Source organism: Rhamphochromis longiceps, linkage group LG3, assembly GCF_057381845.1.
Source record: "Rhamphochromis longiceps isolate RC_006_pf linkage group LG3, R_longiceps_female_GT1.1, whole genome shotgun sequence".
Taxonomy (NCBI): domain Eukaryota; kingdom Metazoa; phylum Chordata; class Actinopteri; order Cichliformes; family Cichlidae; genus Rhamphochromis; species Rhamphochromis longiceps.
In genome coordinates, this window is record NC_140559.1 from 43,734,188 (window position 1) to 43,748,442 (window position 14,255).

General features: G+C 41.1%; 1 protein-coding gene across 1 annotated transcript; it reads right to left on the reverse strand.

The window, feature by feature from the left end:
- Positions 1-8,828: 8,828 nt before the first annotated feature.
- On the reverse strand, positions 8,829-13,786 carry LOC146674941 (uncharacterized). The gene is made up of 5 exons (XM_085402434.1): positions 13,545-13,786; positions 10,998-11,092; positions 10,714-10,814; positions 9,879-10,034; positions 8,829-9,780 (listed from the first exon to the last, which is right to left on the reverse strand). The coding sequence occupies exons 1-5, from the start codon at positions 13,688-13,690 to the stop codon at positions 9,304-9,306; spliced, it is 975 nt and encodes a 324-aa protein (XP_085258560.1). The 5' UTR covers positions 13,691-13,786; the 3' UTR covers positions 8,829-9,303.
- Between the last annotated feature and the right edge of the window lie 469 nt (positions 13,787-14,255).

A 14,255-nucleotide genomic window follows, 5' to 3' on the forward strand; every position in this document is an offset into this window, starting at 1 on the left:
CCATGGCCAAGACCAAAGAGCTTTCGAAGGACACCAGGAAAAGTATTGTAGACCTGCACCAGACTGGGAAGAGTGAATCTACAATAGGCAAGCAGCTTGGTGTGAAAAAATCAACTGTGGGAGCAATCATCAGAAAATGGAAGACATACAAGACCACTGATAATCTCCCTCGATCTGGGGCTCCACGCAAGATCTCATCCCGTGGGGTCAAAATGATCATGAGAACGGTGAGCAAAGATCCCAGAACCACACGGGGGGACCTGGTGAATGACCTGCAGAGAGCTGGGACCAAAGTAACAAAGGTCACCATCAGTAACACACTACAACGGCAGGGAATCAAATCCCGCAGTGCCAGACGTGTTCCGCTGCTGAAGCCAGTGCATGTCCAGGCCCGTCTGAAGTTTGCCAGAGAGCACATGGATGATACAGCAGAGGATTGGGAGAATGTCATGTGGTCAGATGAAACCAAAGTAGAACTTTTTGGTATAAACTCAACTCGTCGTGTTTGGAGGAAGAAGAATACTGAGTTGCATCCCAAGAACACCATACCTACTGTGAAGCATGGGGGTGGAAACATCATGCTATGGGGCTGTTTTTCTGCCAAGGGGACAGGACGACTGATCCGTGTTAAAGACAGAATGAATGGGGCCATGTATCGTGAGATTTTGAGCCAAAACCTCCTTCCATCAGTGAGAACTTTGAAGATGAAACGAGGCTGGGTCTTCCAACATGACAATGATCCAAAACACACCGCCCGGGCAACAAAGGAGTGGCTCCGTAAGAAGCATTTGAAAGTCCTGGAGTGGCCTAGCCAGTCTCCAGACCTCAACCCCATAGAAAATCTGTGGCGGGAGTTGAAAGTCCGTGTTGCTCGGCGACAGCCCCAAAACATCACTGCTCTCGAGAAGATCTGCATGGAGGAATGGGCCAAAATACCAGCTACTGTGTGTGCAAACCTGGTAAAGACCTATAGTAAACGTTTGACCTCTGTTATTGCCAACAAAGGTTATGTTACAAAGTATTGAGTTGTATTTATGTTATTGACCAAATACTTATTTTCCACCCTGATTTATGAATTAATTCTTTACAAATCCTACCATGTGAATTCATGGATTTTTTTTTCACATTCTGTCTCTCACAGTTGAAGTGTACCTCTGGTGCAAATTACTGACCTCTGTCATCATTTTAGGTGGGGGAACTTGCACAATCGGTGGCTGACTAAATACTTTTTTGCCCCACTGTATGCCATAGCGTACTACTAGATTAACTTGTGACACATTTGCACCTGCTTCTATGACCACATTGAGTAGAGGCTGAGTGGCTGCACTTACATCTGGTGCATTCAAATCTACCCACAAACATGTTAAAAGATGAAATGCCAGCAATGTGGATTGCCAAGACTAAAACCAGTCATTAAGCAAAGACAACACTGATCATCTTATCTGTTTATTACACAGCCAGATTAACTTGTGACACCTGTCCTCACTGTTGGTAACACTAAAAGCTGTAAGATTCATTTAAAATCCTCTGAATGAGGGAATTCTGTTATTACTCTTCTCAGTTTCCTTTGATTATGATTCAAACAGTTGAATTCTGATGCCACTTTTTGCAGTGAACTTTCATTTTTATCTTATTGACTTATTCAGCCTTCAGTCTTTAGACTGGATAAATCACTTGGATGAATGATAAAACATTTCTCCCACTAAAAACATTACATACACATGAACAGAATCAACCTTTTGTTTAGTTAACGGAGTACCAAAAAAAAAGTTATTTTCCTACTTCCACAAGGTGGGGCTTGTACACCAATGTGTGAGCTGAGCTCTTAAGAAAGACACATTCACTCACCAGACATTTCATTAGGTACATCTTGCTAGTACAGGATTAAACCCCCTTTTACCCTCAGAACTTCAGAAAGGGGTGATTTGAATGCAGTGAACTCATCGTTCAGCTTTTGATGAAAGAACACTTTTTACTCTTTGTTCTTCAGGGTGAAAATACTGAGGTTCTTTTAATTTGTAAATTTGAAAACTGAGAATGTGATGACTCCTAGAACCAAATAATGAACCAAGGCAGACATTAGACTTCAATAAAAACTACCCAAAAAATAATGAATAATGAAGGTACAGCCTCCCGTGACATGGGCCAGCATGTAATGTATTTGTCTGTGTGTGTACAAAAGAGTTCAGGGTGGCAGCCATGAGCAGAGATGATCCTAGTGTTTTGGCTGGGATGTTTCTCTCCACATTGCAGTGTGTTTATTAAATCCACTTTGAATCACGCTCACTGGGTGTTTTGCAGGTTACTGTTAAAATTGCCATAACATTAGCAAAACCACATAATCTTCAGACAAATTTGAAGGCTTATCTCTCTGTTGAATCTTCTCATCTTGCCATTGTGCTGTGATCTTTATTGGGTTTTCCATTGACAGTTTTCTGTGTGCTGGCATTGGTGTTATGGTGCTAATGCTTCACCAGGCTGTGTCAACCTGCCAAATTCTTTCCTCACTGCACACCCCCATCTGCCTCACCTCATTTCTCTTTCTGTCAGCAGATTCCCAGTCCCTCCTTTTCCCCTCTCCTTCCCCTGTCCTTTCAGTTTTCCTGGGATTGTTGACAATCAGTTCATTTGGATTTCATCAGTTAATCTTTCACCTGTTTGAATGAACAGTAAACACCCTCTGCACACACCTGGGAATGCCCCTAAGATTTTTTCTATTTATTCTTTGTTACTTTTGATTCCAACCCAGCAGTTATGAGAAGTCATGTGACTACAGATTAGAAGTCGTCATTATTTTATACACTTTTATTTTAGTTAATCCCTGTTAGTGCTGCAGAGAGTCAAGGTTTATTTATTTATTTTATGACTTTATTGGTTTTATCACACTACTTTTGGAACCTTGCACCACATAGTCAAGTTGAGGAAAGTACCTGATCTACAGATCAGAGACTCTGGGTGATTTACTTGGAGATTTTCTGGGCTTGTTGTGTTGCTTTCACCATTGTGGTTTTCTGAATGTGAATCAAACTGGATGTTAAAATGTCTTATTTTTTATATGGTTATATAACAGCACTGATGAATTCACTCATAGCCATCATTTGGCACAAGCCGGATGTGAAGCAGCAAAAAAAATAAACTAAACAAACATTGTTCTGCTACATATCAAACTGATGAGGGTGTGTTAGGTAGTTTCCAGTATTCATCTGAACAACTTTTGAAATCATGCTTTTAATAAGGAGATTCATTTCTACACTGAATAATGGGCATTGTGGTGAACATCATTTACATGCTTAGCCTTTATTTGAACTTTTAGGTTTACAGATTAAACCCGACTCAATTTAGCATGATAGTTCCCCATCTTAAACGTCCTATTTTTGCACCCATGCTGACCTGTCTGTGATCCAGGCTCCTTTAGACAAGGATGCTTAGTGACAAGAGCTTCAGCTACCACTGATACATCCCGATCACTGGGGTATGCATTGAAACTATGCATTTTAGCTGCAAGAATTTCAAGAATGTCATGCTTTTGTTCCCTAAACAACTTGAGAGCCTTTCCTTTTCTCTCATATCAACATCACCCTCACCAAGTACGAGTTCTATCTCATAGGAAAATGTAGGAATTGGGAAATCCTGAGGCCATCTTTCAACCCTGTCTGGAGTCATGGCATTGGGTAGACCAGATAGTGGTGATAGTTCCACTATCTGGTCTACCAACTTTTACAACAGCTTTCTGAAGAAGCTCCTCAATATCTAGAAGTGAACAAAGCTGCCTGTCAAAGTCTGGGTCTGTTTCTCCTGTCGGAAATATTGCAGCACTGTCAAAAGCAGTACTTGATCAAGACAAGGGGCTACAGAGACAAAGTGCAATCCAATTACATAAACAAACAGGGGGCGCCCTTACTCCTCGCAAATGGGCGATAGAAAACCGATCGGTGCTCATGCAATCCCAAAAATGCGCTGGCATGATGTCGTTGCATCATGGGTGCAATCAACTATTTTTTGATGGCCCGTGATGGCGCCCCCCACCACGATGCCACCGTGGGCAACGACCCAGGTCGCTCATATCAAAAACCACTACTGTTCAGGTGAACTACTTTGGGATGAGATTGATCATAGAGTTAAGGGACAAGAGCCAACAAGTTCCCAGCATTTCTGGGAACTCCTTCAAGACTGTTGGAAAACTATTTTAGGTGACTACCTTGTGAAGCTCAAAGGGTCGATACTTTGAAGAATCTAAAATATAAAACATATTTTGAGTTATTTCACATTTTTTGGTTACCACATAATTCCATATGTGTTCATCTACAATGTAAATACTCATGGAAATAAAGAAAAAACATGAAATAAGAAGGCGTGTCGAAACGTTTGGTAGCGTACACTGAATTTGATAAGGAGTGATTAAACAACTGAAACTATCTTCCCTACTTACCCATGTCTTTATACTTACCGTGTACATTTTTGACTGCGAAACAATACAAAAGAAGACAGGAATGCTTTCACTTCGTTTTTTAAAAAGATGTTAATAATAGCTTGAATATCATCATAACCGAAAAATCCCAACGATGACACGTTAGCGTTTTATTTCCCTGTTAAAACGTAACAACGAACTGACAGCAGCCTGCCTCCAACCCCGAGTGGGAGGTATAAGTAGCGTAAACAAACCGTCACCTCGCGTAATCTTTGGACGGAGAAGCTGGAAGGAAGGCACATTCGCCTCCTGAACAAAATAATGGCAGGAGTCGCCGTTATCACGCCTGCAGGTCAGGTGCATCTGATGCCGCTGCACACCGAAATGCTTAATATGGCTGTGAGTTCTTTCATAGTGGAAATGCTGGAGACGATCGTCATCCTAGGTAAACAACCAAAAATGTGAAAATAAATACATTTAAAAAATGTAATTATCAGTGCTTAGTTAATCTATATGCAAACATTATAAAGCATATTCTGGGTTTTTTTTGTTAGCATGCCTTTTTTTGGGGGGGGGGGGGGGGGGGGGGATTACTAAAAATGTGGAACAAACGCGCAAACATCTTAGTTACACACACAGTTAGCCTAAATCTGTATAATACTGATAAAATCCCTAAACTCACCATTATTTTAAACAATAACCTCTAATGCCACTCACTCTAATGGAGGGAACATGTTATAATTATTTAGGACATATTTGTAGCTATGTTTAGTCTGAAGGCTGCAATGTAAAATCCTCTTTGTCCTGTCTTAAGGTGTTTTAGGATGCACTGAGGAAAATGTCAAGCTGCACGTTGATGGCAAGCCACTGGACCGGCCCACTGCATCACTGGCCGATTGTGGAATCAAAGCCGGCTCGACTGTGCAGGTGGTGAGGAAGGTTCACGGAGGGTGAAGGAGTCCATCATTAATTCATGTGACCACGTCAAATGAACAGGATGGACTGAATTATAAATACGCGAAGAAGAGAAAACGCATCATTTTGATTTAAGTCTGGCATCTCCGACTTTCCTTCTCTCATCATTTCTTCATTTTTACATGGAGCTCGCTCACTTGCACGCATAAATGAATAGTCCGGTTTTCAGCTCGGAATATATAATGATTAATGGCCCTGTAAGATTTTATTTTATTTTATTTACGTTGGTGGGGCTTCTGTTCCAGGGATGACAAATTAGGATTATCTCCTCTCACTGACATCACACAGATCCGCAGTCTGAAACAGAGCCTTTTTAGATTTCTGATCTTTTAGCTCACATTAATCACTTAAACAATAAGTATAGAGAATATCACCTTTATATCCAATATAAATTTTAAACGTGTGTGTGCGTGTGTGTGTGGGTAACCTCATATTATTATAATTATGTAGCAGTACAAAGAGCAACATCCACAAGATAAAAGCTGAAAAAAGAAATTTGTTTTCAATTTCCTATTTTACACAACATTATCCTTTTATGATGTACATAAATAGAAAAAGGATTCCTGTAGCCTGTGTTCAGTAGTTTCTGGTTTTTATGTCAATGGCAACATTTGAAATAATTTTCAAATCATGTTTAATAAATTATTTCTAAACTGATCTGCCATGCATCGTGATGAGTTTTATTTCTGTGTTTCAGAGTAATTTGAACATTTTGGTTCACAAATGATCTTGGATTATAATTTTAAATCTAATTGTTTATTATTTTGTGACATGTTATGTTCCACTACAACGACACAGGAAATCTTTTTCAGATGTGAAATGCCTCAGGTGTAAACGTTGAAGAAATAGGATTATAAAGAATCAAACTTTACATGATCATTATACGATGAATAACGAGGCAGGAAGGGAGAAAAATCCACAGGTTTATATCAATAATAATAATAAAATGTTTTACAGTTACGCACAAGTCTTTCATATTCAGTAAAATATTAAAAGGTGCAACATTGGCTACACGAACTGAATAATGACATAAACTGACCATGTAATGCTCAGCTTTTACGAATTATTTAACAGTAACTCATGTGATGTATTATAAATGTCTGAAGAGAAAGTGATAGTGAAAGTACTTTAAACACAGGATTTCCCCTGAGACTCTAAAAACCTCTGTCATGTTTATTTCCCCATCTACAAAACAAATGGAATTCCCCACATTTATTATTGCATGATTGTAATAAAATGACAATAACAACAACAATGATACCACTCTATCTCTAAGGCTGAGCCCTCACCCTTCAGACGAAACTATGTTCCTTGTATCCACAGTCTAACTCTCACAGTCAGTACCCACAGCTCATGACCATGGGTGAGGGGAAGAACATAGATTAACATGTAAATCACCAGCTTCACTCTTATACTCAGCTCACTTCACCACACTTAACCAGTAAAGCACTAAAGTGCCTCTCAGTCTCTCGCTCCACTCCCCCATCACTCATGAACAAGTCCTCGAGATACTTGAAGTTCTCCACTCGGGGCAGTAGCTCATCCCTGACCACATGTGCTGATGTGCACTCCACCCATTTCCAGCTGAGAACCATGGCCTCAGACTTGGAGGTGCTGATTCTCATCCCAGCTTCTTCCCACACAGCTTCATTACCTGGAAAATGACTGAGCTATGAAAAAGCTTGTTTTGAAAATTCCTTCTCCAAAAGAAGAAGCTGAAGCTTTTGTGGCCTTACAGTCCCTGATGTAAAGTGAAAATGTGTGAAAGGATCTTTAAAATATTGTTACTTCTTTAACTGATCAAACTCTGTGATTGGTGCATCGCTCACAACACAGTAAAGCTGTTCATTACGTGCACAAAAAAAGAGGAAAAATGAATTTAGATGTTGCCCTGCAAGCAACAACATGCTAAACTGTAGAAGTCAAACTTCTATTGCTTTCATAGTGAAACCACATCATCTTGGGACAAATTAAAAATTTCAGTTTTCCCAGAATTATCCGCACTCTGTTCATTTGGATCCCAGCTGTGATCGTTCTCAGGTTTGAGCAGTAAACACAGAAACTGACCTCTGCACACACCAGGGAACATCCCCCTGTATGCACCATACAGTCAAAGTTGATATGACCAGTGGCGCTGTGTTTCTACCACTATGACCTGGAGTTATTACTTTATTTGGAGAGTTTGGAGGATTATTGTGTTAATTCTGCCACTGCAGTGTTCTGAATGTGCATCAAACTGGGTGTTGAAATTACTTAATATGAATGTTTGTACAACAGGACTTATGAATCCACTCCTAGCCTTCATTTGGCACAAAAACCAGAATGTAAAGAAGCAAAAAACCAAACCAAACATTGTTCTGGTTACATAACAAACACTGATACAAACAGTTCTAGTTAATAGGTAGTTTCCAGTGGACATCTGAGACTAAAGGCCCAGGTGAGCAACCCAGTGATGGGGCAAAGAGGTAGACTTGTATTCAAGACCGCCTAAACCAAGACAAAGACAATACCAAGACCAGAGGGTATCGAGACCAAGACAAGACCAAGACCAAGGAGCAGCTTCCAGAGCAAAGGGGCAGAAAGGTGTCTCTTTCTCAAGACGATTGAAGTTTACCAGGTTAGCCAAAACATCTGTTCTCCTTGGTCCTAAAGTCCCACTGCTCTGCTCATTTCCTGCTTGGCCACACCTGCTTTGACCTCTTCCTGACGTAGGTGGTGTTTTTCTTTGTAGAGTTGGATGTCTCAAGACCAAGACCGGTCTTGGTCTTGAGACATCCAACTCTACAAAGAAAAACACCACCTACGTCAGGAAGAGGTCAAAGCAGGTGTGGCCAAGCAGGAAATGAGCAGAGCAGTGGGACTTTAGGACCAAGGAGAACAGATGTTTTGGCTAACCTGGTAAACTTCAATCGTCTTGAGAAAGAGACACCTTTCTGCCCCTTTGCTCTGGAAGCTGCTCCTTGGAATATCACATATCATAACTTGGACTGGGGGAAATAGAAGTTCTTCTACAAAATGTTTACCTCAGCACAATCCATGTGAATAAGTTAACAATGCTTTTAAATAACTTAAACAGAGTAAAATACTGATCCTCTGGAATCACACTGAAACTAAAAAAATAATTAACTTTCAAACTGCTAAACTTTAATCAGATTAAGAGTTAAATATATTTATATTGTCTTTATCATTTTTTTTTTGTACAAATGAAGAATAAAGAAAACTGATTTTCCTGCATTTCCCAACTCAGCAGAACAAAGTGATGAAGCGTTCTCCTGCTGATACTGTATAAGCAACCTAACAATAATGACAATATCTGCATTTTAACTCAGTTACTGTATTAATTTAACTGTTAAGTCAATATTTCATTTGGACCATTTTTATATAATCTATAATGAAGGATCACATTTTACATGACAGTGTTCACTTGTAGGACCTAAGGAATAAATAAAAATCCACAGGATTTTATTGAAGTTGGTTTTGCTGGCTTTTCTTCCCAAGAGATACGTTTTTATTTACATTGATACTGATTAAACATGACTAAATTTTACTAAAAGAAACGTTTTCTCTAAACAGTTTATCAATGTGTAGCTAGGAATACAATCAAAATGTGTGATTAGGAGACAACAACCTGTGTTACATATGTAACTAACCAGAGGACAAAATGTGCACACAGAATGTTTAATCTTATTCTAAGTTTATAAATGAACAACATTTTTCAGATTTATCATTAGACTTCAGACATGACACAACTGTAAAGATCACATCTGGTAGTAAATTTCTCAGTAATAAAACACAACAATTTTTATTTATTATGTGATGTTATTCAAAGCAGAGAATTTAAAACACGGCATAGTGAATTCATTTAGAAAAGGCACTCTCAATAAATGAAAGAAAAACTTATCAGCCTTGTTTCTTTCCCATTATTTCTTCTTCCACACAGGTATAGAGGTCTGTCTGGGGGCAGCAATGCAACTGGTCAAACATTCGCCAGAGTTTTTCAGACACACAAAACAAAATGTCACATTACATCGAGGGCAATCAACTGATGGGCAAGCCATCGTGCTGTGCTCCAACAGCAAACCACAGGTAGGACAGGCACGGACAGAGGGACAAACAAGGACTCCAGAATCAAACTCATCGTCATCCTCATACTCGGACTCAAACTCATCGTCATACCCATGAAATGTGATATCTGGGCATTTCTTTAGTGTTTCTAGTGATGGGTTGCAGCAGCCACGATTTCCACAGCGGTCCTTCCGAGGCCGTGCACCCTTCCACTCCCTCAAACACTGCCAGCAGAATTCAAACAGCCGTCCTTTTACTGCTGTGCACACTTTACAGAGGACATTCAAATCTGACCCATTCTCTCTCGTCACAGCGAATCCACATCCAGGACACTACATGGAGACAGAGGTGGGGCAACATTTTATAAATAGCAAAATGTCTATTAAGTCTAAATTCACAGTATATAATAACATGTTGATGAAACACTTACCAACTTAGTAGTAAGTGTCTGCCTGGCAGCGTTGAATTCCATGGTTTTTTGAAAGTACTCCATTTCTTCAGGGGTCAGAAGAGCCATTTTACAAACCTCAGCAAAAGTCCACTCAGCACTACAACCAGAACCACCACACACAAACCTGCTTCTACCCTTTATTAAAATATGGAGAGGTGAGAGAATGATTAGACTCACATGTTGGAAACAAAACATCAAACAAGTTGATGAGTTTTTTCAAGAAGTTACATTATTAAGAAATATTTCATCATACATCAGAAATGTCCATCTATATGTACAAATATTTGATGAAACACAGAGTTTTGTTTCTATATGTTGTCTGAAAGTCATTTATGCTCTTTACGTTAGAGAAACACTGAAATTATCGCAGCTGTAACAGAACAGGTGGAATTCAAAGCTACACTGAAGCCTCACTGATGTATTACAGGTTTCAGTGCAGAGGCAATTTAACTTAAATCATTTAAATGCTACAAGTTACAATAGAGAAGACGGAAGCTGAACATTTCTGACTGTTTTATTTATTTCCTTGCGAGCACAGCAGGTTTCTGCTGAGAGAAGTTCATGAATTTACAGCACTTCAACGCTCTGTGTGTTGATTTCAGTCAGCGTAGCTTCTTTCTGTCTCCGCTACATGGCAGTAAGCGTTACAGTCACACCAATAAAAAACAATGATGTATTGGCCACTGTTTTCATTATTCTTTATTTATTCACGTAGATGTAACATAGTCAAGTTAAGAATCAACGCAACCCTGCCGGATGCTGTTTTTATTTGTTTGCTTGTGTATTTTAACAAAGCCAACCTTCAGTGGCCTACCTGGTCCAACAACCTGCGACACCAGTTGGTGAGAGAGGTCGGGGTCACAGCGTGACCACAGGACATCTGAGCTCTGCGAGATATGAAGCCTTCATACAAAACTGAGAACAATCACACAGAAGTAAAAAAATCAATGTCACACACGAATAAATGCGCATGCATTCTTTTTTACTCTGGTTAGTGTGAAAACACATAAAACTATTTTTTTAAATTCTTTTCATTATTTATATTTTAGATTTGAATTGGTTCGATGTCACTTTGAAAAGTGCCCACATGATACTTACAGTCCAAATCATCCTCTCCATCTACAAATGTAAGTGTGGGGTCGTGAGGGTTGTAACACTTCTCCTGTTTTGTTGGCGCGCTTGAAGGCGTCACACTGAGAAACAACAACAAACAAATCAGAATGAACACTTCCAGTTGGACTTCAAAGTAGAATACTTTTCCTAGAGGCAGATACTTCTTTTTAACATGACGTTTGTGATCAGCGGCTTTGTGTTTCCCAATTGCCAGTCTTGGCAGCCGGGGATCACTCCGCTCCTGGCCGACGCCCGGCACAGAATGCACCTGACCCCTATGGCGCCTTCTGCAGGTGGTGGGCCTGCGGGAGGATGGGCCCATGTCCCCTTTTCGGGCTGTGCCTGGCCAGGCCCCATGGACTAAGGCCCGGCCACCAGACGCTCGCCCTCGGGCACCCTCCCCGGGCCTGGCTCCAGGGCGGGGCCCCGGTAACCCTATCCCGGGCAGGGTAAACTGTTCCCTTGATGTTTTGTTCATGAGGGTCTTCTAAATCGCTCTTTGTCTGGTCCATCACCCAGGACCAATTTGCCATGGGAGACCCTACCAGGGGGCAAAAGCTACATGTGTTTTGTGGACTTGGAGAAGGCATTCGACCGTGTCCCTCAGGGTGTCCTGTGGAAGGTGCTGCGGGAATATTTGGTGTCTGGCCCATTGCTACGGGCCATTCGATCCCTATACAACCGTTGCAAGAGCTTGGTTCGCCCTGCCGGCAATAAGTCAGACTCGTTACTGGTGGGTGATGGGCTCCGCCAGGGCTGCCCTTTGTCACCAGTTCTGTTCATAATTTTTATGGACAGGATTTCTAGGCGCAGTCAAGTGGCGGAGGGCTTTCACTTCGGTGGCCTCAGAAGCTCATCTCTGCTTTTCGCGGATGATGTGGTTCTATTGGCTTCATCAGGTGAAGGCCTCCAGCTTGCACTGGAATGGTTCGCAGCCGAGTGTGAAGCAGCGGGAATGAGGATCAGCACCTCCAAATCTGAGGCCATGGTTCTCAGCCGGAAAAGGGTGGAGTGCCGACTCCGGGTAGGGGATGAGTTCCTGCCCCAGGTGGAGGAATTCAAGTATCTCGGGGTCTTGTTCGCGAGTGATGGGAGAAGGGAGCTGGAGATCGACAGACGGATTTGTGCTGTGGCTGCAGTGATGCGGACGCTGCACCGGTCCATCATTGTGAAGAGGGAGCTGAGTGTAAAAGCGAAGCTCTCAATTTACCAGTCGATCTACGTCCGGATACAAGCGGCGGAAATGAGCTTCCTCCGAAGGGTGGCTGGCCTCTCCCTTAGAGATAGAGTGAGAAGTTCAGCCATCCGGGAGGGGCTCAGAGTAGAGCCGCTGCTCCTCCACATCGAAAGGAGCCAGCTGAGGTGGTTCGGCCATCTGACAAGGATGCCCCCTGGATGCCTCCTGGGTGAGGTCTTCCGGGCATGTCCCACCGGGAGGAGGCCCCGGGGCAGCCTTACCTTACTCAGGTAATTGTTATTTTATATATTATGCTGTATGTTGTTCAATACATTTCTATGCAAAACAAGAGAAATTTCAATACACAGCAGTATATTCACAATTGAAACCAGATATTTACATACACTTTAGGGAAGTGTTTTTACTGTTAAACATCAATTTAGAGTAAACAGAATAAAGAGAGAGAGATGTCTATTTTTGTATCACTGTCATCAAATTTAGGAGTACATATACACTGAGTTTATTTTTAATAAAACTGCAGACGATTCCATTCTGAGCTTAAGAAACTTCTGATTTAGGAGTAAAGTCCATGTGAGTAAAATGGTGGCACACCTGTGGACGCATATAAGGCAAAACACAGAGCCCGTTTCTTTGACATGGGAAAATCAAGAGATAACAAGAGATAACAACCAAAACGGATTTGATTTTTTACAATTAAAATAGTGTTTGTGTTTTTATCTGGAGAGTATGTAAAAATCTGGTTTATGATAAGTTGATGATAAGCCCAACAACGCTAAATAGTTAAATAAACTTTTCTGAATCCAAATAGTGGACTTTGGTAGAATTAAAAAAATAACTGTAGTACAGGTCTATAATGATTTTCAGTGCGACTATTATCTAGTTTTTATTCTAGTTCTTTCTTGGTTAAGTCCTAAGTAGTCCTGATTTTGAACTGTTGTAGTCCTGTTTTAATTCCAGATCAGTTCTGGGTCTGGTTGAATTGGGGTTTAGTCCTCGTGCCTTGATATAGCCCTGATTTTGTTCTGCCTTGCTGCCTAATTTAAAAAGTAGATATATGGTGAAAAGGTAGAAAAAGTAGATATATAAGTACACATATGTCATGCATGTGAGATATTCTTTTTCTTATATGAAGTTATTCTATTTCGAACAAAACTCAAAACACAGCCTAATAAATCTTCAACTTCACAGCATGTTTATCAGTAGTTTCTACCGCCCCCCTCCCCCATGCTTTGAGTCTCTGGCTCCGCTGTGACACTGAACGATCACATCGCGCAGTTTACAACAATAACAAAAAAAGCCCGTGGAATCAGAGCAACAGGTGCACGCAGTGTTACCTGTGCTGCGGAACCGGGTATGGGGCCATCGTCGCTCTGTACGCGGGAAACTCTGGATACAGGCGATAGACATGTGGCACGCTGATGAACGGAGCAACACCTAAATCTGGGTAAGGTGAAGGCACACCTGTGGTCCGGTTGAACATCTGGCTTGGCTTTTACTGTTACTGCGTTCTGTCTCTGGTTACGGAAGAATATCCTGCGATGGACTGAGAGTTGCTTTTGTCTGCGCTGAATGTAGGCAGCGATGCTCCTCCCCTCCTCTCTCTATTCGCGCGTGCGCGCCTATGTGTGTTTCAGACTCGCACCTCTGAGAAGAGCGAAGAAAAAGTCCTTACCAAACTGGTAAATGCAAGGCAAAAAGTAAAAACAATTACCTAAAGTCTGGGATATAAAACTTTTTGACACTTTCATAAAGATTATTAAATCCTCCAGCCAGCATTAAAAGGTGTGATGTGGTAGAACCTTTGTGAACGATTATATGAAAGTGAATTTAAAGACAGTAAATAGATGACACACTTTATTTAACTCTTGAAAAATCAAGATGGTGAATTCCCAGTCCTTCCCTTTCCCCCCTCCTTCCCCTGTCCTCTCAGTTTTCCTGGGAAAACTGATTTCACCAGTTATCCTTTCAACTGTTTGAAGAAACATTAAACACTAAACCTACCCTCTGCACACACCAGGGAATGCCCCTAAGATTTTTTGTGTTGA